At 36.6% G+C, this 27,754-nt stretch overlaps 1 protein-coding gene across 2 annotated transcripts in view; it reads right to left on the bottom strand.

Annotated features, from left to right (window-relative positions):
• Positions 1-2,455: 2,455 nt before the first annotated feature.
• Positions 2,456-27,754, bottom strand: part of LOC148309214 (clotting factor C-like) — a 25,914-nt gene continuing 615 nt past the window's right edge. Inside the window, exons 2-17 of one of the 2 annotated variants that reach the window (XM_088260465.1) lie at positions 27,081-27,111; positions 25,790-25,995; positions 24,351-24,557; positions 23,195-23,356; positions 22,283-22,407; positions 21,403-21,582; positions 18,010-18,169; positions 17,147-17,354; positions 15,989-16,194; positions 15,012-15,086; positions 14,242-14,369; positions 12,650-12,762; positions 11,887-12,036; positions 9,644-9,773; positions 7,448-7,579; positions 2,456-3,383 (exon numbers count right to left, since the gene is read on the bottom strand). In XM_088260465.1, the coding sequence (XP_088116591.1) occupies positions 3,216-3,383; positions 7,448-7,579; positions 9,644-9,773; positions 11,887-12,036; positions 12,650-12,762; positions 14,242-14,369; positions 15,012-15,086; positions 15,989-16,194; positions 17,147-17,354; positions 18,010-18,169; positions 21,403-21,582; positions 22,283-22,407; positions 23,195-23,356; positions 24,351-24,557; positions 25,790-25,995; positions 27,081-27,111 (2,381 nt within the window). In that variant the 3' untranslated portion in view covers positions 2,456-3,215. Of the gene's footprint in view, positions 3,384-7,447; positions 7,580-9,643; positions 9,774-11,886; positions 12,039-12,649; positions 12,763-14,241; positions 14,370-15,011; positions 15,087-15,988; positions 16,195-17,146; positions 17,355-18,009; positions 18,170-21,402; positions 21,583-22,282; positions 22,408-23,194; positions 23,357-24,350; positions 24,558-25,789; positions 25,996-27,080; positions 27,112-27,754 lie in introns of those variants that run through there. The other variant, XM_088260466.1, reaches the window with a different exon arrangement.

The raw sequence follows: 27,754 nt of genomic DNA, 5'->3' as shown, positions 1-27,754 counted from the left end.
GTAACAGGTTTTGATTCCTTCCCACACACATACATATAACCCATTTCTTGGATTTATGGCAAAAGCCAACTGTCGAACTGATGTTTCACAAAAGCAAAGACAATGTGGAGAACAGCGGCGTCTAGTGATATCGGAAATGTAGATGATTTGTGGTCCGACATGTTCGATGTTCCACCGCGGTTGGACCGTACTTTGGATGATGATAAAAAAATGAAGATACCGGTGATGAACGTGGACACGACTTGATGCAACAGGTGCTACCTTTGCACGTTCCAAGAGGCGCGATGTTGAGAGGCGGAGCTTGTACGAGAACTGGAAGAAAAGAACTGCACTGTTCTGCTTAGAATTTGAGTTTTATATCAGGAGTGGCACCAAGTCGTGTCAGAATGTACAGGATTCCTGACAGCGTTGCCAATTGGACATCAGAATAGTATTATGCTGTTGCTATTCTGGTAAAATTCATTGGGAATCCTGGGGTAAAAGTGTTTGCAAATGAACCTCAAACTGCAATGTCAACGACGGAGTTGTTCCTTGGGAATAGTTCTATTTCCGTATAGTTTAGACCAAACGAACATATCGCTCACTCCTTTCGAGAACGTCATAAATCAAAATTTGTCAATTTTCAGTTGTGCGTATTTTCGGAATGCCCAGAAAATGTACTATATCCCAGCAAAAGAGGCATATTTTTAACTTAATATTTACCCGCTACAGGGCAGAAAGTGTTGTTTTTGCATTTTGAAGAAAAGGTATTGTTAACCGGATCCACGCGGCTCGCATAACCGTATGTGTTTAAACAAGACATGCCCCATACGCGGCTGACATAAGCGTTTGTGTTTTCACTTTGCTCCAAGTTTCGAACCTCAGTTCAACTTGGAGGGATTTTTTCATGGTGTGGAACTTTGGATAAAATAATACGTCAATCCTCGGCCTTATGACATCTGTTGAAATATCTGACTAATAATTTGTAACATCACAAGGATAAATAAAACAACAGATCACTGATTTTTCTTGCGGTCGGTAATTAGTCCGCGCCATAATCATGCCCTATATCTGTCTCACTCTCGACGCTACGCATCGCCAGTGGGTAAGAGTGACACTCGATGCGTGCTTTGATTTATTTATGTTACGATCTAATTTGTTTATATTACGATATATTTCAAGAATAATGTGTATTATAGAGTACCAAAAAGGCACAATGAATTCCATTGAACGTTTATGTTTAGGAAAATAAATCGTTTCATAACTAAATACATGATAAAAGTAATCATTTAAAAAACGGCAAAATACAGCCGCGCACCAGCGTCTCTTAGGAACAAAGTTAACGCGTTTAAAAGGTTAAATTATTTTTTTAAATATACTAAATATTTTTCAAACGGAGAAAAAACATTCAGGTTTTACCTTAAAAGATCTGTTGCACAGTAAAAAGTTCAATAAGTGAATTGATATTTATTTTTAATACATTGTATTATATTTTTAAACTTTAAAAACGTTCTCCTGAAAAATCAAGTTTTTTTGATTTATGACGTTCTTGAAAGGAGTGAGCGATATATTGAAGGCAAAATGTACATAAACTATGCTCGCATACCAATGATTAGTAATGGACTGATGTCATTGCAGATGAAATGGAAAAGTTTATGGGACTATTTATTATTTTGGGACATATAGGCAAGAATAGGCTCAGAGACTACCGGTCTACTAACGCTTTGTTAGAAACGCTCATTTTTGGCCGTACTATTACTACGGAAAAATTATTACGGATCTATATACCGTAATAGATTTTTCCAAATATTGCAAATGGTTCATTTCTCAAACGATAAATTGCGTCCCGTAGATTACAACAGGTTGTATAAAATACAATCGCTCATAGAGCATTTAATTCCTCTCTTTTAGGCTGCTTATAAACCAAGGCAAAATATTTCTCTGGATACCATGGTGAGGACGATTTGCATTCTGTGTGTACAATCTTAGCAAAATCCATAAGTATGGTATCCTCACTTATGGATTTTGCTAGTATAGTAGTACTGTGCAGAAGCAGGATCTGGTTATATCTGTAATTTAAGCCTGCAAAGTGCATGCTAAGCACAAAAAAAGGAGTTTGTGTGCAAACATTGCAATGTAACTCTCCATAAAAGCCAATGTTGGCAAATTTACCAAACAAAGATGATTTATCAAAGTGTTTCAAATAAATACCAGAAGTTTCATTTGATTTAACCCACAATTTTCATAATTATAACACTTTCAAGAAACCCTTCACAAAACATGAAATTTCACAAAAGAGTTTTCGGCCGGGGCTCAGAGTTAATATTTACCCACTACAGGGCAGAAAGTGTTGTTTTTGCATTTTGAAGAAAAGGTATTGTTTAATTATTTGTTCGAATACAGTAAATATTTTTCAAATGGAGAAAAAACATTCAAGTTTTACCTCAAAAGATCTGTTTCACAGTAAAAAGTTCAATAAGTGGCTTGATATTTATATTTTATACATTTTATTATATTTAAAAATGATCTGAAAAATCAAGTTTTTTGATTCATGACCTTGTTGAAAGGAGTGAGAGAAAAGAGAAACTGGGCAGGTCATGTGGCCTGAGGATGTATGTCTGAGGATAGATGGACGAAGCAGGTGCTCGACTGGAGGCCTAGAAGCGTGGGTAGGTCCTAGACAAGATGGTCCGATGGCATTAGGAAATTGGTGGGCCTGCACTGGAAGAGAGAGAACTGTGGAAGTCCAAGAGGGAGGCCTTTGTTCAATGCTGGACACAAAAAGAAGGCTGAAGTAAGTAAGTAGCCATGATTCAAAGTAGTCTTGAAAATCTTGTCTGAAAACTGGAGTACGCTTTGCGCGTACGGACTATGACAGCGCACAGGTTTGCCAACTTGAGGACTAATGCATTGCTAGTCTAGTCAGATCTAAGTAGGTTAGTTTTTATAAGGTGAGGTTAGAATCTAAGGCCAGTAGTATTGAAAATACTGTCTGAAAACTTGGTACGCTTTGCGTGTATGGACTATGACTTGAGGACTAATGCATTTGCTAGTCTAGTTAGATCTAAGTAGGTGAGTTTTTATAAGGTGAGGTTAGAATCTATGGCCAGTAGTATTGAAAATCTTGTCTGAAAACTTGAGTACGCTTTGCGCGTACAGGCTTCCCAACTTGGGGACTGCATTTGCTAGTGTAGGCAGATCTAAGTAGGTTAGTTTTTAAAGGGTGAGGTTAGAATCTATGGCCAGACGATGCTCTCGATCCACGGGATGTAGGCTGCCACGCGGGTGTATATACCAGGTATATTTGATGCACAGGCTTTCCCGAAGTTTGTTATGCCAATGATGAGGTAAGTACAGTCCACCGTCTGGCCGTTATATATCTGAATGGGACCTCCGCCATCACCCTGTGAACAGTCAACCAAGTTTTTTACATTTATTTAATCACTTAACAGTCGATTTTTGGTGGGAAAATTTGTCGGTGCAGGAAATCATCACCAAACATCTCGAAACAGGACTACTCGAACACTGCAATTAAATATATTTGGTTTATGTATTAATTTTTAAATCAAACACAGTTTGAGTCTACTAAGTTGTATGTTATTAAAAAAAATACAAAAAAATTAATATTTTGACAATTGTTTGGCCTAGTTATGGCATTTTCAAAGGAATGTGAAGGTTAAATGGACTGACGGTCCTTATAAAGCTATACAATTTACTAGGTACTAAAGTAATCATTTTAACATGTTTAAACTTTCTTAGAAAATAAATATAAGTGTACGTACCTACATGCCCCATTAACTATTGTTGTCTCCCATAAATTATTACTGCACCTTTTAAAACTATTACTTATGTACCTAGAATTGTATAGCTACATTAAGGACCGTCAGTCCGTTTGAAAATGCCTTAATTAGGGGAAACAATTGTCACATTTTTACGTGTTTTTTAACAATAAAATACAACTTAGTAGACTCAAAATATCTGTGTTTGATTTAAAAATTAATACATATATTAAAATGGAGTTGTACAAATTAAACGTCAAATCAATAAATATCATTTATGCAACACAAACTCACGTGGTAGTCAATGTGTTAAAAGCGTCTTTTACATGCTGTTGGCAGGAGTGGGAGACGCTTATAAGCGTTCTATTTGCTTACTTTTGACAAAGCACAAGAGATGCCTAAAAACATTGTACAGGCCTAAAAACAGGCAACAAGGCCTATACCAAAAAGAAGAAGAATAATAATTTTTTTTTATGTGTAGACTAAACTTTATAAATTTTTTTTTCACACTGTCGATTGAACAATTTATCGCCTTTTTATCGATTGTTGCGCTATATGGTCGATAATCCTGAAATTATCTGGAGTATTAGACTGTGTATTCCTGATAGTTAGCTAAGACAGCGTCGGCATAGATTGTTTCACATTCCTATATACAGGACCAACCTGCCAATGGTTATGCCTGTAGGTAGAGCTACCGCTATGTTGAACATTGGATATCGGTCTGTTCCATGTGTCTGGAGGAGTTTTCCGAAGCAGGATTCTTCTACATCTTTGAGTCTTCTTGCTTGCTTGTCAGAATTAGATCGATAGAAAAATATTGTAAAGATTAATTAGGAATAAACTTTTATTGTCGTTTCTGTAATTACGAAGCAACACATTGTTTATTTTATTATTATACACCCACTTTACATATTATTTACACCCAATTAACAAAGAAACTAGTAGCACTCGGTCCAACGTAGCACTCGGTCCAACAGTGATGGGTAGCCACGGCCTCGGTTGCATTAACGATAACGGTGAGCGGCTCATCGAACTCGCAACCTTAAATGAGCTCTTAATAGGTGGTACAATTTTTCCTCACAAAAATATCCACAAGTATACTTGGACTTCTCCCGATGGCAATACAAAAACGCAGATTGACCATTTTCTTTACACTGCAGCCCATCGTAGAGAACTCCTAGACGTCCGCACATACAGAGGCGCCGATATCTATAGTGATCATGAGCTACTCACAGGCAAAATAAGGCTGAAATTAAATCGCACTGCCAAGCCAAAGAAGAGGAGTCAGGTCAACATTGATAAGCTGAAGGAGACAATGTCCTGGCTTAACTATGATATCGCCATCAGGGAGGGACTCGAGCAGCAACATTCCGATGATAATGACCCTATCGAAAGCACATGGCATAACATCAAAACAGCCATAGTTACGTCAGCTCAAAGGGTTCTCGGAATGAAGCCGTCAAATCGACCCAAATGGATGTCGGATGAAACGTGGGAATTAATAGAAGAAAGGGCCAACATAAAACTCTTAAAAGATGCGGAAACTGACCAGGGTAAGCTTCAAAGTCTCCGAGCGCAATGTAAATGGAAGCACCTGGCTGTCAAAAGATCCGCAAGGCGGGATAAACGCCGTTCCCTGGACACACAAATAGCAGCAGCCGATCAAGCAGCCCGTAGAGGTGATACTTCTAAGCTTTTTAAGATTACGCACCAAATCTGTGGTAAGCGGCCCCCGACCGCAGGCCCAGTTCGTGGCCCGAGCGGCCAAATCGAGTCTGAGCCCGATTGCGTGAAAAGCATATGGAGAGATCACTTCTGCCGCGTGCTAAATCGTCCACCCCCCTTAGACCCCCTCCATGTGCCCTCAGTTTCTGCCCAACTGAACATTCCGCGAGCACACGATATTTCGCAAAGCACTCCAACGCATACTGAAATTATATCAGCTATTAAAAAGCTGAAAAACGGAAAGGCGCCTGGTGTCGACGAAATACATCCGGAATACGTCAAGAGTGGCATGGACGCTCTCCTCGACCCCCTGTATCACCTACTTTCAAAGGTATGGGAAGAGGAAAGGTGCCCGAAGGATTGGGTAAACGGGGAAGTTATAGCCCTCCACAAAAAGGGTGATCCGCTGTTGTGTGATAACTACCGTGGCATTACTCTTTTAAGCGTTCCTGGAAAAATTCTGGCACAAATAATTTTGGCAAGAATCCAAAAACCAATAATGCGAGTCCTCAGAGAAAACCAAGCGGGCTTTCTACCAGGCAGGGCGTGCGCTGACCATATACATAACTTACGATGCCTGTTACAGCAAAGTAACGAATGGAACTGCGCCCTTGCCTGCTGTTTTGTAGACTACGAAAAAGCTTTCGACAGCCCGCATAGGTCTTCTCTTTGGAATATCATAGAAGCATATGGAGTTCCTGTCAAAATTGTGGCCATTATCAGGGCGCTTCACACTAACAGCGAATGCTGCGTTAGAATAGATGATGTGTGCAGTGAACCATTTGAGGTCTCTACTGGGGTGAAGCAAGGCTGTGTACTAGCCCCATTTCTCTTCATCATCATGTTTGACTTCATCCTACGAATGTCAATTCCACCGGATCGAGGAATTGCAGTGAGTCCTGCTCAGAAATTATGCGATTTAGAATATGCGGACGATGCAGTTCTAATAGATACATCGATCGGAGCCCTGCAAGATATAATTGACTCCCTCCAAATAAACTCCGCTCGGTTAGGCCTAAGAGTGAACGCCAAAAAGACCAATGTCATGTGCAACTCAGCCTGTCCGGACCGAGATCAACATCTTACTTGTGAGGGACGAGCGCTCGTTCGAGTCGACACCTTCAGATACCTTGGAACACTCATGGTGGAGGATGGTAGTGTCCAGAAGGAACTGAATGTACGGCTCGGAATGGCAGGAGCTATATTCAATAAAATGCGCAATGTCTGGGACTCACTGCTTTACTCGACAAAAACCAAGTGTCGTCTCTTTAACGCCTGCATCCTCACAGTGTTGCTGTACGGATGTGAGTCGTGGCACCTCACCAAATCTCAAAGCAAGAAACTAGCAAGTTTTGAAAATAGATGCCTGAGGCGAATACTGGGTACAAAGTGGTATGACTTCGTCAGGAATGACGATGTGAGGAGAAGAACTCAACAGCCCCTCATACTGGAAGTCCTGAAGAGAAGAAGGTGGACATGGTTGGGACATGTCCTTAGAATGCCACCTGAGGGCATCAACCCCTCATGTCTCTTCTTCCAACCCCGAGGATTTCGGCGCCCCGGAAGGCCGCTGACGACCATTCACCGACTATACTCAGCGGAACTTCGAGACGCCGGACTGACCTGGGAGGAAGCCAAGGAGATGGCGCGTGACAGAGTGACTTGGAGACGACTCGTGTTGGCCATATGCTCCACCTAGGGAGCGAACATGGAAAAAGAAGAAGAAAAGAACAAAGAAAAATATTACCACTTTATATATTATATATATATATATATATATATATATATATATATATATATATATATATATATATATATATATATATATATATATATATATATATATATATATGTATATATATATATATATATATTTTATTTTTTTATTTTTATTTTTTTGAAATTAAACAATAAATAAAACCTATGGGAAAGTTGCGGCAAAATGAATTAATAAAAAGACATACCTTACAAGTGTCCTTCGCCTCAGTCCTGTGGCCGGCACAGAACATTGTTTCGTTGACTACTCCTTCCGGGAGCATAATTCGAGATGTGTAATAATCAGAGCATTCTTCGTGTGAGTATTTGTCCAACGTCACCTGCAGTTAATACAATGCATTCAATTTACAATACAATATAACTCATATTATTTTTTGACATCTCATCAAAGATGAAGATACCATCTGATTCAGGTCCTAGAGTGGACTGAAGTTGAAGACGTTTCGTCAAATTATGAAACCAGACATAAATCATCGTGCCACATACCGTTGGGCGGTGACCGGGGAGGAAGGAATAAATAGCGAAGGGTACATAAGACCTGTTTTCACTGTAGCACTTTTGTTTATTGAATAAAATTTATTTTTTATTTTTATAATTATATCATATTCTTTTTTGTTTTGACATCTCAACATACAGAAGAAGAATATGGAAGTCTGGGCATTCACGGAGCTGATGATGTCGTAGGGTGGTTTAATTGATTACTTTACACTCATGTACCATTCACCAATCCTACCCATTATTGACAACCACACTACTCAAATTCTTGAAAGTTCTATATATTTGAACCAATTTTGAAACATTTTTCTTGAATCACTAGAACTTCACTAGAGACATCTATTGGTGAGATGAAAAGAAGCTATTTATCAAGTAGAAACTTTTTTATCAGTATATGAGGTCCGAATCCTTGATTTTAATCACATACACGAGAAACGCCATAAAATATCATTCTCATTTTTTTTATTTTGGCTTATAATTTGACCAGTATTTACGACATTTTAAGTGTGTCCGAATACTTGTTCATAAATCTAGATTATCTCCAATTAAAGGAGTTATATTTCAAAAATAACTATATTGTTCAAATTCTAAACAAACGTGCTTGAATTCACTAGAATTTCACTAGAGACATCTAGGTAAGATGAAAGAAGCTTTTTATTGAGCTGAAACTCTTCCTTTTAAAACTGGCCTATGATGGTCGTAATGCCCAGACTTCCATATTCTTCTTCATTTTTTTTGATGTGTAAATTGAAAAAATAACTAATTGGAGATAATCCAGATTTGTGAACAAGTAATTTGCACACTCAAAATGTTGACCATAAAACTCTGTGAACAAAAAGATAAGAGTGTTGCGGCGCAATAGTTCTTACAACTTGAACTATGACCCTGTGCTCCCGCTAGGGGCAGGGCAGGGGTGTATGCGGGGAATGATTATATTATTATACCCAACCCTGGTAGATTGACTCAAAGGAGTCTGCACACACTTGTCCTTGTACTGTAGTAGCGACCTGTTAAATAAACTAATTGCATCCTAATTATGAGTTATTATTACTGATCAGTGTTGCCATATCGCTCACTAATTCCAAATCATAAATAAATATAAAATGGCCATATTTCAGTTGTGCAAGTTTTCAGAATGCCCAGAAAATGTACTAAATCCCAGCAAAAGAGGCATATTTTTAACTTAATATTTAAGTAGAAAGTGTTGTTTTTGCATTTTGAAGAAAAGGTATTGTTTAATTACTTTTTTAAATATACTAAATATTTTTTAAATGGAGAAATAACCTTCAGGTTTTACCTAAAAAGATCTGTTGCACAGTAAAAAGTTCAATAAGTGGCTTGATATTTATTTTTAAAACATTGTATTATATTTTTAAACTTTAAAAACATTCTCCTGAAAAATCAAGTATTTTGATTTATGACGTTCTTGAAAGGAGTGAGCGATATGCTAAATCAAAAAATCTGAATCAAACAGTCTAGAAATCTGTATAAAATCTGTATAGAATCAATAACCCAAAATATTAAATTTATTTTATTTGCACATTTTTATTCATTTTAGAAATCAAATCCTTTTCTATTTTTAGTTTGTAGCATGGATCATTGTAGTTGTTTTGATAGTAATAATCCTTCCAATGTTTCAGTACTTATTATCAAATGTTAATCATGCTTGAATCTATATATATTTTCATTATTTTGTTTTATCATATACTATGTTCAATTCCTTAAATCTGTATAAAACTAAAAGTACTACCTAAGAGTAAAATCTGTCATCTATAATGGCAGCCTAAAATCTGTATCAATACAGATAAATCTGTATATTTGGCAACACTGTTACCGATATCCGACCCCGTAATAAGAGTTTGATTTATATTGAATTGATAGTTTCTTACTTTGAGGAGCCTGTTGCTGAAGTTTCCGTAGCGCTGAGTTACGCCCCACCCAGTTGCGATCACTTTAGCGTCATCCACCGGATTGCCGACGTGGAGACATGCGGGACGAATCCACTTCGAAAAGGTTACGCTGAAATGAAAACACTAAAACTTACATTTTTACATTTCAACATAGACGAAGAACAATATTGAAGTCTCGGTATTTACAGGGCTTACGATTTCAGTCAGTGGTTCTCAAACTTATTTAGTCAATCATCCACTTTGAAAATAAATTATTTTTCAGCGCCCCCTCTTTATTTTTACTCTACCAAATAAAAATATTGCAGATTCCTTTTTATCAAAAAATAAAGCGTGTATTTTTATTTGTCAGCATGATTGACTACGGTACTGGAGGTCCCGGGTTCGAATCCCAGGTGGGGGGGTCAAATAAACATAAGTGATTTTTTCATTCTAATATTTATTCAATATTACCCTGGACTGGTACCTGAAGCGGAAGGCTGATCACCTTTCCTTCTTGTGTTAATGATCATGATAACACTGCGTTTATATGATGAAGTGCCCTATGCACCATCGGGTGTGTATGAGGGTTTTCAGAAGAAGACTTTTATTCAACTAATAACTATAACGTATCCGAGTTCAACTTCCTTATTTACATAATCAAATAAGTATACTTGCATCTACATTATACTACAAAAGATATGTTTAATATTTTTAATTTTTATACAATCAAACAGGGCAGAAATAAAATTCATACTATAAACAATCGATGTTGTGTAGTAGTTAGGTTTTAATCTCAGTGATTTTTAAATATGAAGTAGATGAAATTACGATTCAGCCATAGGCCCACTAAACCACTTCAATACCCCCCATTTTTACACTTTGTTTATATGCTCATTCCAATATTTGCATCTTACAATATCTTCCATCTTACTCATGCTCCAGATATCAGTGTTTCTTACGCGGTCTCACAACGTGTTTCCGGCTATAGAACTGAGATTTTCAAGTGAAACATGTTTGAGTAAAATATAAATATTTGTAGAAAATAATAAAATAAAGATGATGAGATGGAAGATGTCGTTAGGTGGGGAAGGCAATGAAGGAGACCATGGTATGTGGGGAGAACGGAACCATCCAGACTCCCCCACATCGCACTGCACAATCAACCCCAAGGCAGACCACTAAAGAGATGGATTGACAGCTGGGAATCGACATCGCAGGAGGCTAATCCCTCTCAAAAACAGGCCACAAGGCCTATACCAAAAAGAAGAAGAATAATAATATTTATTTATGTGTAGACTAGACTTTATAAAAGTTTTTTTCACAGTCGATTGAACAATTTACTGCATTTTGATCGATTGTTGCGGGGTATGGTCGATAATCCTGAAATTATCCCGAGCATTGGACTGTATATTCCCGATAGTTAGCTAAGACGGCGTCGACATAGATTGTTTCACATTCCTATATACAGGACCAACCTGCCGATGGTTATGCCTGTAGGTAGAGCTACCGCTATGTTGAACATTGGATATCGATCTGTTCCATGTGTCTGGAGGAGTTTTCCGAAGCGGGATTCTTCTACATCTTTGAGTCTTCTTGCTTACTTTTAATGTCATAATACATTACGCCTTGAATATATTGTTTGTTATGTATATATATATATATATATATATATATATATATATATATATATATATATATATATATATATATATATATATATATATATATATATATATATGTATATATATATATATATATATATATATATACAATAATAATAATAAAACCCTTATCCGCACCCCAATGGTGCATAGGGCACTGCGTCATATAAACGCAGTGTTATCTTGATCGTTTACACATGAAGAAAAGGTAATCAGCCCTCCGCTTCAGGTACCAGTCCAGGGTAATATTGAATAAATATTACAGTGAAAAAATCACTCATATTTATTTTTACCCCCCCCTGGGAATCGAATCCGGGACCTCCAGAACGGTAGCCGAGCGTGCTGACCATTACACTACGGAGGCGGACAAATATGCTTTATAAATTATCCAAATTTATTTATTACATATATGTATATATATATATATATATATATATATATATATATATATATATATATATATATATATATATATATATATATATATATATATATATATATATATATATATATATATATATATATATATAAACCACAAGGCCTACACCAAGAAGAAGTAAATCAATAGTGATAATTCCTTACTCTTTGTCTAGTTGTACCAATCCGACGTCATCATAGTGTTTGTTCATTTTGTATTTGGGATGCTTCAATAATGCAGTGATTTGGAAGAAATAGTTGGAATCCAGGGTACTGTCTACAGCCGTACCCCCCAGTCTGACAAGCCCAAGATCTCTGGAAAAATATCAAGCCTGATTTGATGGCACCATTGGTATCAGAATATATATTTTTGATCATCGGCAGATATGTATGAGGAGACGCAAAAATGCAAAACATATGCACAATGTTTAAAAAAAAGACAAACAAATACGGTCTACTATCCTCTCTGCCTATTCCTGCGGTAATGTCGTGATGGTTGGCTAGTTAGTCAGTTATATTATGGTTGCCTTGAGCAAACTTTAAACTTTTATGAGGAAATATCATTTTAATATGCTTAATAAAAAGCTTCTTTTCATCTCACCAATACATAATAGATGTCTCTAGTGAAGTTCTAGTGATTCAAGAATAATGTTTCAAAATTGGTTCATATATATAGAACTTACTAGCCTATGACAAGAATTTGAGTAGTGTGGTTGTCAATAATGGGTAGAATTGGTGAATGTTACATGTGTGTAAAGTGATCACTTACTAGGATATGACGGTTGTCAGCCCCGTAAATGTCCAGGCTTCCATATTCTTCTTCATTTTTGATGAGATGTCAAAAAATAATATTTTGTGAGGAACTTTATCCATTTGAACATGAATAAAGTTCCAGACAAATAACAGGTAAATAAATAATAAATATAACCTTTTTTTTCTCCACATACAAGATGCCCGTGTCAACACCCAGCGTTCGCTGATCAGGGATCCAGCACACTCCCAAACAATTTTGTTGTCATCACTCCGGTATCCGAGATGCGCCTAAAAAAGTAATCACTAAATATATTTAAGTTTTGTGCTGACATTTTTTTGGTGGAACTGTATTTTATATAATAAAACAACAAGTATAAACTTTTTTCCACATTTATTTTATTTCACCAGTGACCGGGTTTTGTGTTACAGATATCATCAGACTGGTGGAAGGCTAGACAAAATTCTAAAGAGGATAGTCTGTAACGACTGGTTGTGATCGGTAGCCTGGAGGGGAAGAGAGGGAGAGGAAGATCCCCACACGATGGACCGATCACGTTAAGGTGGTTAGAGCGCTACGTGCAGCGCAGTCAAGGGATAACTGGAAAATCATTGCTTCCACAAGGGTCACAACCCTCAGTAATGAGGGTGAGACATAAGACCTAAATAAAAATGTAAAATAAGCAGCATTTTCATAAACCGAAGTATCATTTTTCTCATAATAATAATAAAACCCTTATACGCACCCCAATGGTGAATAGGGCACGGTGTCATATAAACGCAGTGTTATCTTGATTGTTTACACATGAAGGAAAGGTGATCAGCCCTCCACTTCAGGTACCAGTCCAGGGTAATATTGAATAAATATTAGAGTGAAAAAATTACTTACATTTATTTGGCCCCCCCCTGGGAATCAAACCCAGGACCTCCAGAATGGCAGCCGAGCGTGCTGACCATTACACTACGGAGGCGGAATTTTCACAAAATAATTATTAATCCAAACGATTTCCTAATCCGATCTACTCACTGCATAATTAACATTCAGATTAGTGAGCTGGCACTATATATATGGCATGTGTAGTCATATTCAATGTTTAAAGTTTAGACGTAGTAAATTAAGTGTATACAATAGTTTATTAGTTGTAATATAAACTATTATATTAGTTGTAACTAACCATCACGCCGCTTCCCGCAGGGGTAGGCAGAGAGAATAGAGCGCCACACCACTCTGTCCTTGCAAACATTCTTCGCCTCTTCCACGTTCATGCATCTCCTCATACATACCCGCCGATTGTTACGACTCCTAACCTGACCACTTTCAAGTATTTGGCATACCTTATCGTGGCATGTTTTTTTTCGGTCTTCCTCTGCTTCTTTTCCCACTAACATTCGCCTCATAAATTTGTTTTACCGTTCTTTCCTCACTCATTCGTTCCACATGTCCAAACCATCTCAACACACCTTTCTTAATTTTATCGATAATGCTTATCTCAGCTTTGCATTCCTTCCTTATTTCACTATTCGTACATCTATCAAACATCGTTTTGTCGCACATTCTTCTGAGAGAATAGTTAAGTTTTAATAGTTTTTCTTTTTTTTTAGTTAGTTATATTAGTTGTAAAGCTAACTTAAGAAAAAAAGGCGATGTTTGACTGCGCTACGTGCAGCGCAGTCCAGAGAAGGGTCATTGCTTCCACAAGAGTCACAACTCTCAGTAATGAGGGGCAAGACGGAGAAGAACAGTATGTGTATAGTAGCTTAAGAACAAACCATGTGAGGAAATTCTCCCGGCATGGTTTCCGTGCCTCCGACGATGTGGAGGGTGGATGTATATGCGCATGCGTAGTCTCTTATACCATGGACACATGGGTATACTGTTTCTGCTAACTCAATGCACTCTACAAAAAAACAACATTTAAAGTAACTTCCGGTACGTGGAGGAATATTGTGGATGAGTATCATCGTTGAACAACAAACTAGACAAAAATATCGAAATCTTCTAGCGCACAACCATGACCCACATTTTTATTAAGCATTTTTATTTTTTTACATCTCACCAATAGATGTCTCTAGTGAAGTTCTAGTGATTCAAGAACAAGGTTTCTAAATTGGTTCATATATATGGAACTTCCAAGAATTTGAGTAGTGTGGTTGTCAATAATGGGTAGAATTGGTGAATGTTACACGTGTGTAAAGTGATCACTTAAACCAGCCTATGACGGTCGTCAGCCCCGTAAATGCCCAGACTTCCATATTCTTCTTCATCTTTGATGAGATGTCAAAAAAAAAAAAAGATTTAAAAGTCAATTAAAAGTAATGTTACAATGTTGTAGAATATAAATCATAATTGAATGCTGAATCCCACCACTGGGTACATCCAAAAAACTTGATTTCACAATTTAAAATTATTTTATTAAATTGTAAATGAGAACCTTGTTTTTTACCACTTGAATTATATTCAGTGTAACGACCAGTTTCGGAAACTACAGATGCTTCCATATAAATATAGAAAGTGACGAATGACAAATGAAGATACTTACTGTCCCAAGCTTTTTGACCAGTCTTTTTTACTCTGACAGCTCTATTTTCGAGTCGAGGACACCTCAAACTGTCACCTGCAATTTGATTTAGGAAAAATAGTGTATGAATAGGTTAGTTCTTTTTTGGTTAGGAGTATAAATAGGTCAGTTCTTATTAGGTTAGTATAAGCGTATAAATAGATTAATCCTTTTAAGATAATTCGTTTGTAAAAGCCAAAATCAAAAAAGAGAGGATAGTTACGACCCTCAGCAATGAGGGGGGCCATAGCCCTCAGAAATGAGGTTGGTCACTATTCTCAGCAATGAGGATGGTCGCCGAACTCTCTTCTAGTGGAACGGAAGGTCAGTTGATGACAGTCAACTGTCCGCCTTCTCCTGAGGAGTGCAACGTGGTTTCCTCCCAGCAATGAGCAAATGCTGACAAGTTCCTGATTGGCTCATACTAGATTATCCCTTCTGTTCCCAACACAGATTTATATAAAACATCTCTATTTAGTTAAAAGAAACAAAAATCCACTTAATAATACATAATAAGCAACCTAATGATACTTTGTCCATCTCCGTAGTGTAATGGTCAGCACGCTCGGCTACCGTTCTGGAGGTCCCGGGTTTGATTCCCAGGGGGGGGGTAAAATAAATATTAGTAATTTTATCACTGTACTATTTATTCAATATTACCCTGGACTGGTACCTGAAGCGGAGGGCTGATCACCTTTCCTTCATGTGTAAACGATCAAGATAATACTGCGTTTGTATTACGCAGTGCCCTATGCACCATAAGGGTGCGGATAAGGGCTTTATTATTTATTATTATTAATGATACTTGTACATAATAAGCAAATTAAATAATAAACGGAATTCCCATCTTAAAAAAATAGGATGGTCACGACTCTCAACAATAAGGATGGCCACAGCTCTTAGCAATGAGGAAAGTGAAGCGGAGGCTGTTATAGCATGCATAACATAAACATAGTTACTGATGCAGTAAGGTTTGAGGGACCAAGTGTTGGTGTTCTTGCAGATGACGTCTCTGGAGTCGGAGAGGTGGTGGTACATGTTGCAGGTGTACTGCAGCCGGGAGAAATGGGGGACCACCAGGCCTGGCTCCGGATCAGAACCACCGATGATGGAATAGTCTCCGTTCTCGGGATACTCCGGCAAAGTGCATCCGTCTTGGGGCGACCTGACAACGAACAACTGCCATGAATGGTGACCAAAAATTAGTAGCTGAACTGAAAATCTCATGCCTGCACATCTGATTTAAAGACCTTTTTTTTTGAATTACCAACGTCCGAGTGACTCTGAAATCTAGCTACGGCTTATGGAATACCGTTTATCATGTCCCTACTCAGGCTTCAACTTTATAAGTTTCATAGCCTATGCCTACTTGTGAGTGGATTTCTTCTTCTCCGTCTTATTCCTCATTGCTGAGGGTTGTGACCCTTGCAGAAGCAATGACTCTTCTCCAGTTATCCCTTGACTGCGCTGCACGTAGCGCTCCAACCACTGAGGTGCCTGCTGTTACTATAGTTTCATGTAATTCATGAGTGAAAATTCTAGGCAAGAACTCTCTCTACGTCGTAAGACCTTACGTTGAATTGCTACTTAATATTCTCACAACTTTTTTCTTAAAACACCGTTTTTGTATTGAAAAAATAGTTTTTATTCTCAATATTTTTAATATTTAAAGCTTTGTTTTAAAATCACTGTGTATATTTGATTATAACTTATGTAATTATAATGTCTACCGGTTTCGAAGCTAACCGCTTCTTTTTCAAGACTGATTAATACTAAAACACTATCTCCTTAACAAAATTCAAAAGCTTTTGGCCGTTGGGCAAAACAGCTTGGGTAGATCTAAAGTGGCTTTATTTTTTGTATTGATTAGCAGTCACAGTCAAAAGGGATCAGGGATGTTAAGTGATTGGAAACATATTTAATAACGGACTTTTTGAAAAATCGTTTACTTGTGTATTCATTAGTTGTAAAATATTATTAATTCCTTTTTTCATTTCTAATATTTCTAAGAAATCTAATGTAAGTCCTCTGTGGCAAGTGTGTAATAAATTGAAAGTAATTTGGGAAGAATCTTCCATACAAAGGTCAAATCGACAACGGTAATTAATGTTTTTTACTCCAGAGATCCCAGTTGCCGAAGCAGCCAATCAGTCAGTTTGTAGAGCCGTATGAAGACGCTGTAAGCGCCATAGCGGCACGTGGAGAAGTCCTCGCTCAGCACTCCGTTGCTGACCACAGCACGCAGGTACCAGCGCTCCCGCCCCACGTTGTCGTTCTTGGGGAACACCAGACCGCCGCCACTGTCGCCTTGGCACACAGTCGATCCTAGAAGCATCATCCACAACAAAAATAAGGACATTGGTACCATAAACCAAGCTAGGACACAAAATGCCCAACCCTCTTCTAGCGGAACGGAAGGCCTGCTGACGACAGTCAGCAGTCTGGCTTCTCCTAAGGAGTTTGATAACTAGTGAAATTATGCTAAAAATAAAACTGAAAATGATGTTTTCAGGCGTTCTCGAGTATGCGAATATAATCCAGGATTCGTACGTCACATACAAATGAAAGAGTCTGATCAATCTAAATATAAATATATATATATATATATATATATATATATATATATATATATATATATATATATATATATATATATATATATATATATATATATATATATATATATATATATATATATATATACACATATACATACCTATATCAAGAAGTTTCAAGAATTTGAGTAGCGTGGTTGTCAATCATGGGTAGAATTGGTGAATGTTACATGTATGTAAAGTGATCATTTAAGCCCCGTAAATTCCAGGACTTCATATTCTTCCTCATCTATGTTGAGATGTAACTCCTAATTGGAGATAATCCAGATTTGTGAACGAGTATTCATTCACAACATTTTGAACACGCTCAAAATGTTGTAAATGTCTGTTGGATGTTCTCCGCAAATTATATAAACACAGCTCACCATTCAGATGGCCTGCGCATAGTTTGTCACCAGTGAGGTATTTCTCAAAGTTGTATCGTTCCAAATTGCTTTTACAAGTATCATAGTCCAGTACTGGTAAAGTCAGAGTTTTCAACTCCTCAGAAGAAATCCCATCTTCCGTTAGGCCCCAACCAGCAATCTGTTGGGAAGAATTACTTCCATTAGTTTCTTTATTTTTCTAATCAATTCTTGGTGCTGCGTAGCATACTTGACCCCTTCATCCTCAAAGAGGTTTAATTTATTATTAGATTAAAACCAATATTTTTAGCTTTTCCACTTTTTTATTTGACCAGCGACCGGGTTTCGTCGTTACCGACATCATCAGACTGGACCAGTCTGATGATGTCGGTAACGACGAAACCCGGTCGCTGGTCAAATAAAAAAGTGGAAAAGCTAAAAATATTGGTTTTAATCTAATAATAAATTAAAAATGCAATTCCATCACGAAGTGTCAGTGGATAATATAAATCTATTCAAAGAGGTTTATTACGCTCTGTTCCAATCCATAATTTTACATGGAATTATTGGCTGGGGCGGACTTCCGCCTTGCCAAAACTACATAGGAACCAGTGTTCAAAGTCCAAAAGCTTATCTTAAGAATCATAAATAAACATATCTCGACACACCCATCCAATGAGCTACATATTTACAAGCTACATAGTCCTAGACGTACGGCAGCTGTTTATCAAGGAAGCACTGATTCACTTCTGAAAAAAATGGAAAAGGTAAGAACTCAACAAATTATTCGAACCCGGGCAGCATTAAATAAAAACTATGTTGGCCCATCCGTTAAAACAAGTTTTGCACAAAAAACTTTTTCATTTCTTCCGCCAAAGATTTTTAATTTGCTGCCCGAAACCTTTAAGAATTCCAGTAGTGATCAGGTCTTTAAGAACAGTGTCCGTTGATGGTTGCTTCGCATTGGAAGGGACAAGGTAGAAAGTGATTTAATGTCCGGGTAGAAAGTGATTTAATTTTTAATTTAATTTATTTTACAACATTTTGAGTGTGTCCAAATACTTGTTCACAAAATCTGGATTATCTCCAATTACAGGAGTTACTTTCATATTATTTTTTGACATCTCATCTAATGAAGTTTTAGTGATTTATGAACAAGGTTTCTAAATTGGTTCATATATATAGAACTTCCAAGAATTTGAGTAGTTTGGTTGTCAATAATGGGTAGAATTGGTGAATGTTACACGTGTGTAAAGTGATCACTTAAACCAGCCTATGACGGTCGTAAGCCCCGTAAATACCCAGACTTCCATATTCTTCTTCATCTTTGATGAGATGTCAAAAAAAAATAAATAATATTAATTTATTTTATTGTGAAACCTTTATATTGTAAATTATTATTGTATCTCTTGTATGTAAAGTATATAATCTAATAATTAAAAAAAAAAAACAAATTATATAAAATAAAAAAAATTGTATTGAAATGTTAGTTATTTATTGTTTCGGCATTAACTTTGTGATAAGACATGTTACAATGATTAAAGAAAACATTTGTTTTTTACCACTTGAGTTTTATTATAGACTACATGTTTCAGAAGTTAAACTTCCATCATTCAGGTCTGTATAATAATATTAATTGTTATTATACAGACCTGAATGATGGAAGTTTAACTTCTGAAACATGTAGTCTATAATAAAACTAAAGTGGTAAAAAACAAGTGTTTTCTTTAATCATTAAAATGTTAGTATTTTGGTTCAACACAGGCCATGCCTAAAGAGCCGTAATACATATAGTAAATGTATCTATGAATGTATCTTTGTATCTATGTAATAAATAAATAAATAAATAAATAAATTTAAAAAAAATTAAAAAATGATAATTTACCACCCGAAACAGTTTTGCACCATAAGTAACAATATGTTTTCGTAAACAACGTTTTGCCGCCTCCGTGGTGTAATAGTCAGCCAGTTTAGCTACCGTGCTGGAGATCCCGGGTTCCATTCCCAGGGGGGGGTAAAATAAATATTAGTAATTTTTTCACTGTACTATCTATTCAATACTACCCTGGACTGGTACCTGAAGCGGAGGGCTGATCACCTTTCCTTCATGTGTAAACGATCAAGATAATACTGCGTTTGTATTACGCAGTGCCCTATGCACCATTTGGGTGCGGATAAGGGCTTTATTATTTATTATTATTAATGATACTTGTACATAATAAGCAAAATAAATAATAAACGGAATTCCCATCTTCAAAAAAAGAGGATGGTCATAAAAAGAGGGGGTCAAAGAATATAAGTGATTTTTTCACTGTAATATTTATTCAATATTACCTACCCCTGGACTGGTACCTGTAGCGGAGGGCTGATCACTCTTTCATCTTACACATGCTCTGGATGTCGTTATTTCTTACTCGGTCTCGCAATTCAATATATATTCTATATAACATCGAATAACAATATACATCCTAAAAAATAATTAAGCACGGAATGACGTCTAGCCCTCAGCGCGGCCGATCCCGTTCTGATTTGAACGTTCGAGATCTCGACCTTGAGTAGTCAATACCAGAAAGAAATATTAAAATTGGACAATATTTGAGAAAAATATTCCTGATTTTATACACATCCCATAAAAAGCATCATTTGTTACATTTCTAAGATTGCACAAAAAATCCTTTAAATGCACATCTGTTCTGTTTACTGTATTCTATCGAAGGCTTAATTAAATTTGCGACAAAACGTGACCAATCCTGTGTTAAACCAATATGAAATCATTAAATGGCACCAAAACGTAACAATTTTACAAACTAGAATTGCTGATTACTAAAAACCGTTTATAACCGTTATAACTATACTTATAACTATAACTATGTATTTATACTTATAACTTATAACTATACTTATAACCGTTTGTCCGCCTCCGTAGTGTAATGGTCAGCACGCTCGGCTACCATACTGGAGGACCCGGGTTCGATTCCCAAAGGGGGGTTTAATACATATAAGTGATTTTTTCACTATAATATTTATTCAATATTACCCTGGACTGGTATCTAAAGCGGAGGGCTGTTCACCTTTCCTTCATGTGTTAGCGATCAAGATAACACTGCATTTATATGAGTGCCCTATGCACCATCGGGTGTGGATAAGGGTTTGTGTGTGTGTGTGATATAAAACTGTTTATAATGGAAATGTAACGTTTTCATGAGGACCTCCACATTTTTGCATAAAATTCTTCATTCTTAAATTTTTTCTTCATCTATGATGCAGTGCCCTATGCACCATCGGGTGTGGATAAGGGTTTGTGTGTGTGTGTGTGATATAAAACCGTTTATAATGGAAATTTTTGTATAAAATTCTTCAGCAATTTCAGCATATAAATAAGAGAAAATCTCAGTACAAAATGGCCAAATTTACCCTCCCAAGGCTGTTGGTTTTCAGCTGGAGGTCGTCAAACTCCTTGTTGAGGAAGTCGTAGCATATGGGATGTACGTAACGAGTGAATACGAACGGAGTATGGAGCACCAGCAAGGCGATGTCCGCCTGATGTCCTTGCTCGTCCCCCCCGTACAAGGGAGGAATTTCAATCAGTTGAACCTGAAACAGAAATTTGAGATATCGTACAGGAGAGAGTGCATTTTTTAACAAAAATGTTTTAATTCAACTATTTGATATCTTACTAGCTTAATATTGCCCCGAAAAACGTTTAATATCCCAAAGGATTTTAAACTTGGAAGTATAATATATTGACTTGTTAAAAATGACTAACTAAATGATGTTAATTTTCTTGCCAAGCTAAAGTGACTTAAATGGAACTCCTGAACATTTTACGTTTTGTAAGTTGGTCACTTTCTCCTATACGATATACGAGTATGTGTATTTGTGGTTTATATTTAGATCTGAAGATGGAAGCATAGCTTCCGAATCAAGTCGCTTTAATAAAATAAACTGAAATGGTAATAAACAGGTGATTTTCTTTTACAATTATATGTACACATATATATATATATATATATATATATATATATATATATATATATATATATATATATATATATATATATATATATATATATATATATATATATATATATATATATATATATATATATATATATATATATATATATATATATATATATATATATATATATATATATATATATATATATATATGAATATATGGCAAAACTTTGTATGACAGATGTTCGAATGGTGATATAAGGAAAGAATCCAAGGATTTAGAACCAAGGAATGAGATAAGGGTGTGTTGTCCAAAAAAATTGAAACAACTTACCTTTGATTTCTGCGCATTTCTATCCCGTTTTTCATCCCATGTTCTATAGTGCTTCCCTGCTGCTACTGAGTATAATTCGGGATCCTCTTTTCTCTTTGTGTTAGGGTTGTAAACGCAATGAGCGGCTGTAGGCAGATAAATATTACTTATGTTAACCACAATGATGGAAGCGATACAAAGAATTGGCAAAAGAAGGATGAAAGCAGACTGAATGTTGTTGAAATGCGCTCCCTAAAGGTGGAGATTGACCGGATCATTTCGTCGTAACGTAACACGTTACGATGCGAGCATTCAGTACAGCGAGCCGAGTTGCTCGCCGCTGTAATTTTATTGAAATCACAGAACCAAGAATCACGTCTTCGTCGTCCGACATTTTAACTACGAATGTAAAGATTCATACAGATTTTGGGTAACTGGTATCAATAGTATTATGACATCAGTAATGTTTCTTTTAATATGTTTAAAAGAAATATTGTTGATGTTTTTTTGACCAGTTGATAAAGAAATTTTCTATATAGTTATACTTTTATGACAGTTTATTTATATTGTTTTATTTTTAGATTACTTAGGTGGAAACCTATGATTGGAATTGTTATTTTTTTGTATTTTATCATATTATGTTATTTTTGTCGAAATATTCTGTTGGTTTTCCACTCAATAAAAAAATAAAAAAATATAAAAAAATAAAAATTTAATACAGATTTCTTTTGATACAGTTTGGCATATGGCAACACTGAGCAAAAGGCCACACGCGAGCAGTTGTGTTCTAAACGAGCACTGATCGTGGTCAGTCAGCAATGCCGTGCCGTCGTAACGTAACATGCTCGCCGCGAGCGCCCAGACTTCCATATTCTTCTCCATCTTTGATGAGATGTCAAAAAATAATATAAAATACATATTGCTAAAGTTTACCAGTTATGACAATATGCGCTTGCAAAATGCTTCCGCCACAAATTTGCACTGTTTTTCCTGCTTGTTCCTGGTACAGGCCGATGTGCCATGGGAACGTCCCGACCCTGGCATCCAGCGCGTGGTGCATCAGTGGAGACTCGAACAATTTATCCAACCCGCAGTCTGAAACCAAAACAAAGGAAATATTATCATTAGTTGACAACGTCGGTGACAATTCTACTAATGGATTCATAGAGAAGGAAGCATTTTCAATAACAAATCAATAAATGGCTTACACTCTCCTAATCATTCATCGTTCACTTTGTGTAATACCATTTAAAAACTATATTTCATGACTTCACCTCCGTGGTGGATAGCGTGTTTAGCTACCGTGCTAGAAGTCCGGGGTTCGATTCTCAGATGGGGTAAAAATTAGTATAAGTCTGACGTCGACTATCACTCGAAAGTAAATGCCCATGTCTCGGGCAGCTCTAAACAGCGCCTCGACGGTCCTGATCCCCGTTCAATCTCATATATTCCGGAGCCAGGAGATCTGCCTTCTGCCCACACTTCGTGGACCCTCCACTAGGTGCAATAGCTCGTACTTGTCTCCTCTCAGCACATGCCCCAGATAGGACACCTTCCGGACAAGGTTTTTAAATTGGTTCATATATACAGAACTTCCAAGAATTTGAGTAGTGTGGTTGTCAATAATGGGTAAATTGGTGAATGTTACACGTGTGTAAAGTGATCACTTAAACCAGACTATGACGGTCGTCATCCCCGTAAATGCCCAGACTTCCATATTCTTCTTCATCTTTGAAGAGATGTTAAAAAATAATAAAAAAAAATTAATCGTTGTGATATGCATATCTGGCTCTTTTTCTAATAAGTTTCCCTACCACTGTCCTAAGACACAAAGATGCCTTAAATTAAAACTTAATTTGTACTAGAAGATGAAAACAATTGTCGTTTTCGAAACTAGTCGTAATATCAAAATAAAACTCAATTCAGTGGATTATTCAAGTGTTTAATTTAATTAAAATAATCATGTCATTCCACAAAGTCAATGCCGAATCAATAAATAATATAGTTAGTTATCTAGTTAAATGCTCGCTTCTCTCAGAATCCACCATCTTAGTACCATCTCTAGTGTGATATTCTGGGCGCAGCATACCTGGTTTGCATTTGGGAATCTGGTTGTCCCAGTTCCCCCCCTGGCAGGTGATGACGGTGTCCATGTAGCCGAGCCTGTGGTGTCCCTGCTTGCATTTGGTCCGGAGCTTGGTGCCAGACGGCATCAAGTTGGTGCAGACCAGCGCATCCGACTTGGCCGAAAGGCACTCGAAATCGACACTGAACGACTTTGGCATTTTGCACGGCTCTGAAAAAATTATTATTCTTAGAATAGAATAGAATAAAAAATTAAAGAAAACACTTGTTTTTGTACCACTTGAGTTTTATTAAAGACCACTAATTTCAGAAGCTAAACTTCCATCATTCAGGTCTGAATAAAAACTTATTATTCAGACCTGAATGATGGAAGTTTAGCTTCTGAAACTAGTAGTCTTTAATAAAACTCAAGTGGTATAAAAACAAGTGTTTTCTTAAATCATTGTAACATGCCTTACCACAAAGTTAATGCCGAAACAATTAATAAAATAGAATAGAATAATCCGCCTCCATAGTGTAGTGGTTAGCGCGCTTGGCTACCATGCTGGAGGTCCTGGGTTCGATTCCCAGGGGGGTTAAAATAAATATTTGTGATTTTTCAGTCTAATATTTATTTAATATGACTCCGGACTGGTACCTGAAGCGGAAGGCTGATCACCTTTCCTTCGTGTATTTAACCATCAAGATAACACTGCTTCTATACGATGCAGTGCCCTATGCACCATTGGGTGCGGATAAGGATTAGAAGAAGAATTATTATAATTTATATTTACATTTTGACGATAGTGCTTGTCTCTACCAGTCTTTCCATATTTCACAATTCGAACATCATACATCGTTTTGCGGACACCATCCATTTTGACTACATTCACTCTACTTTCATCCACCTTTTGCCAACTCCACGCTTCACTTCGCATACTTTAGAGTTGGTATCAGTACTCCATTGTGTGCGGACAGTTTAGCTCCGGCTCTTAGGTTTTTATCTGCTACAATTTATTCCAGTGCATAAAATTCACTGGCTGAGATAAGCATTATCGATAAAATTAAGAAAGGTGTGTTGAATGGTTTGGACATGTAGAACGAATGGGTGAGGAAAGAACGGTAAAACAAATTTTTGAGGCGAATGTAATTGGAAAAAGGAGCAGAGGAAGACCGATAAAAACTTGCACGATCAGGTATGCTAAATACTTGAAAGCGGTCAGGTTAGGGGTCGAAACAATCGGCAGGTATGTATGAGGAGATGCATGAATGTGGAAGAGGCGAAGAATGTTTGCAAAGACAGAGTGGTGTGGCGTTCTATTCTCTCTGCCTTCTACAGCTTTTTACAGAGGGAAAGGTAGAGGGTAGCAGCCCTCATCAGCCTGGCCCAGGATTGTGTGGAGTGATCTCCTTAAAAGGAGATGATAAGAGTGGCATGTGATGAAGAAGAAGTTGATTACTCACTCTTGCAGGTAGGTTTGGCTGACCACGTGTTGCGTGTTGTGCAAACTGATACACCGTTATCGGACACCATGTAGTTCTTGCTGGTACAAGAGTAATACAGGACGGTGTTGTGAGGTACATATTCTCCTACGGCGGGTGTCTTCACCGGGTCCATGGAGTACCTTCCATTGCGAGGAAATTCCGGCAGAGGACATCCTTTGTTGTCCCTGAGAAAATGATTTACCTTTATTATATTTTCAAGAAAATAATCCAACCATTACCGAACAATTGGGAAAATAATCTTTCGTCCATGACTGTACTATTGGAAAAATAATCTACTATCATTTACTGTACTTTTGGAAAAGCAATATGCCTTTCATTACCGAACTATTAGGGAATTCATCCTACATCCATTACTGTACTGTTGGAAAATAATATTCTATTCAATACCGAACTATAATGGATATCATCCTTCATCTACTTTTGGAAAAGATACTATATCGCTCACTCCTTTCAAGAACGTCAAAAATAAAAAAACTTGATTTTTCAGGAGAACGTTTTTAAAGTTTAAAAATACAACACAATATATTAAAAATAAACATCAAGTCACTTATTAAACTTTTTACTGTACAACACATCTTTTTAGGTACAACCTGAAGGTTTTTTCTCTATTTGAAAAATATTTAATTTATTAAAAAAAAATTAAACAATACCTTTTCTTCAAAATGCAAAAAACAACATTTTCTACTCTGTAGCGGGTAAATATTAAGTTAAAAATATGCCTCTTTTGCTGGGATATAGTACATTTTCTGGGCATTCCGATAACGCGCACAGCTGAAAATTGACGATTTTTGATTTATGACGTTCTTGAAAGGAGTGAGCGATATGCCATTCATTACCGAACTATTAGGGAAATTATCCTACATCTATTACTGTATTTTTGAAAAAGTTAATATACTTTCCATTACCGAACTATTAGGAATATAACTTTTCATCTACTACTGTACTTTTGGAAAAATATTCAACCAATTCAAGAAAATAATCCTTCATCTTTTGTATTCTAAACTAACTAACTAACCATCACGCCGCTTCCCCGCAGGGGTAGGCAGAGAGAATCGAACGCCACACCACTCTGTCTTTGCAAACATTCTTTGCCTCTCCTACATTCATGCATCTCCTCATACATACCCGACGATTATTACGACTCCTGACCCGGCCGCTTTCAAGTATTTGACATACCTGATTGTGCCAAGTTTTCCTCGGTCGTCCTTTGCTTCTTATGTATTCTTAAGAAGGTTTATTAAAAACTTACCTAATTTGTTGCGAACCGCTCAAATGAAGACCTACAAAAATATAATTGGACTTTTATTAATCGTCATCCATTTCATATTTTGAATATTGAAGGCTTTAACTTTGTGGATTATGGTGAAATATTATTTTTAAAAATAAAAAGACTTTGTTATTTAAAATCCACTCACATTTTTATTGACAACCAACTAGTTTCGGCAACAACCTGTTGCCCTCTTCAGGGTTTATTTATGACTTAACATACATACATGATATATAAAAGAAACAGTGTACAAATTATTGGGTTTCGATAAGGATAGGGGTGGGGTAAACGTGTTTTAAGGTGGGGTAGGAGCAAGGGAGGTGATAACTGTGTTTAGATTGGATTTGATTTTATGGGAAAATATAAAAAATGGGACATAGGTTTATTTGATTTTTTAAAGTTTATTTGATTGTTGATTATATTTTAATTGATTATATTTCTATTAAACAGCTTGTTTATTTCTAAAACTTCCAAATTATTGAGTTACTAGTTCTTTTATAAAAATGTAATATTTCTATCCCATCTTCAAAATTGAATGAACGATTATTTGATACTACTCCGATTACTGGTTATTACTCTTTCATAACTAACTAACTAACTAACTAACCATCACGCCGCTTTACCGCAGGGGTAGGCAGAGAGAATAGAGCGCCACA

The sequence above is a fragment of the Brachycentrus maculatus genome, unplaced genomic scaffold, assembly GCF_059751285.1.
Source record: "Brachycentrus maculatus isolate JH-2025_06_01 unplaced genomic scaffold, ASM5975128v1 h1tg000136l, whole genome shotgun sequence".
Classification (NCBI taxonomy): domain Eukaryota; kingdom Metazoa; phylum Arthropoda; class Insecta; order Trichoptera; family Brachycentridae; genus Brachycentrus; species Brachycentrus maculatus.
The sequence above is the reverse complement of the archived record's forward strand: the minus strand, read 5'-3'. Positions and strand labels throughout refer to the sequence as shown.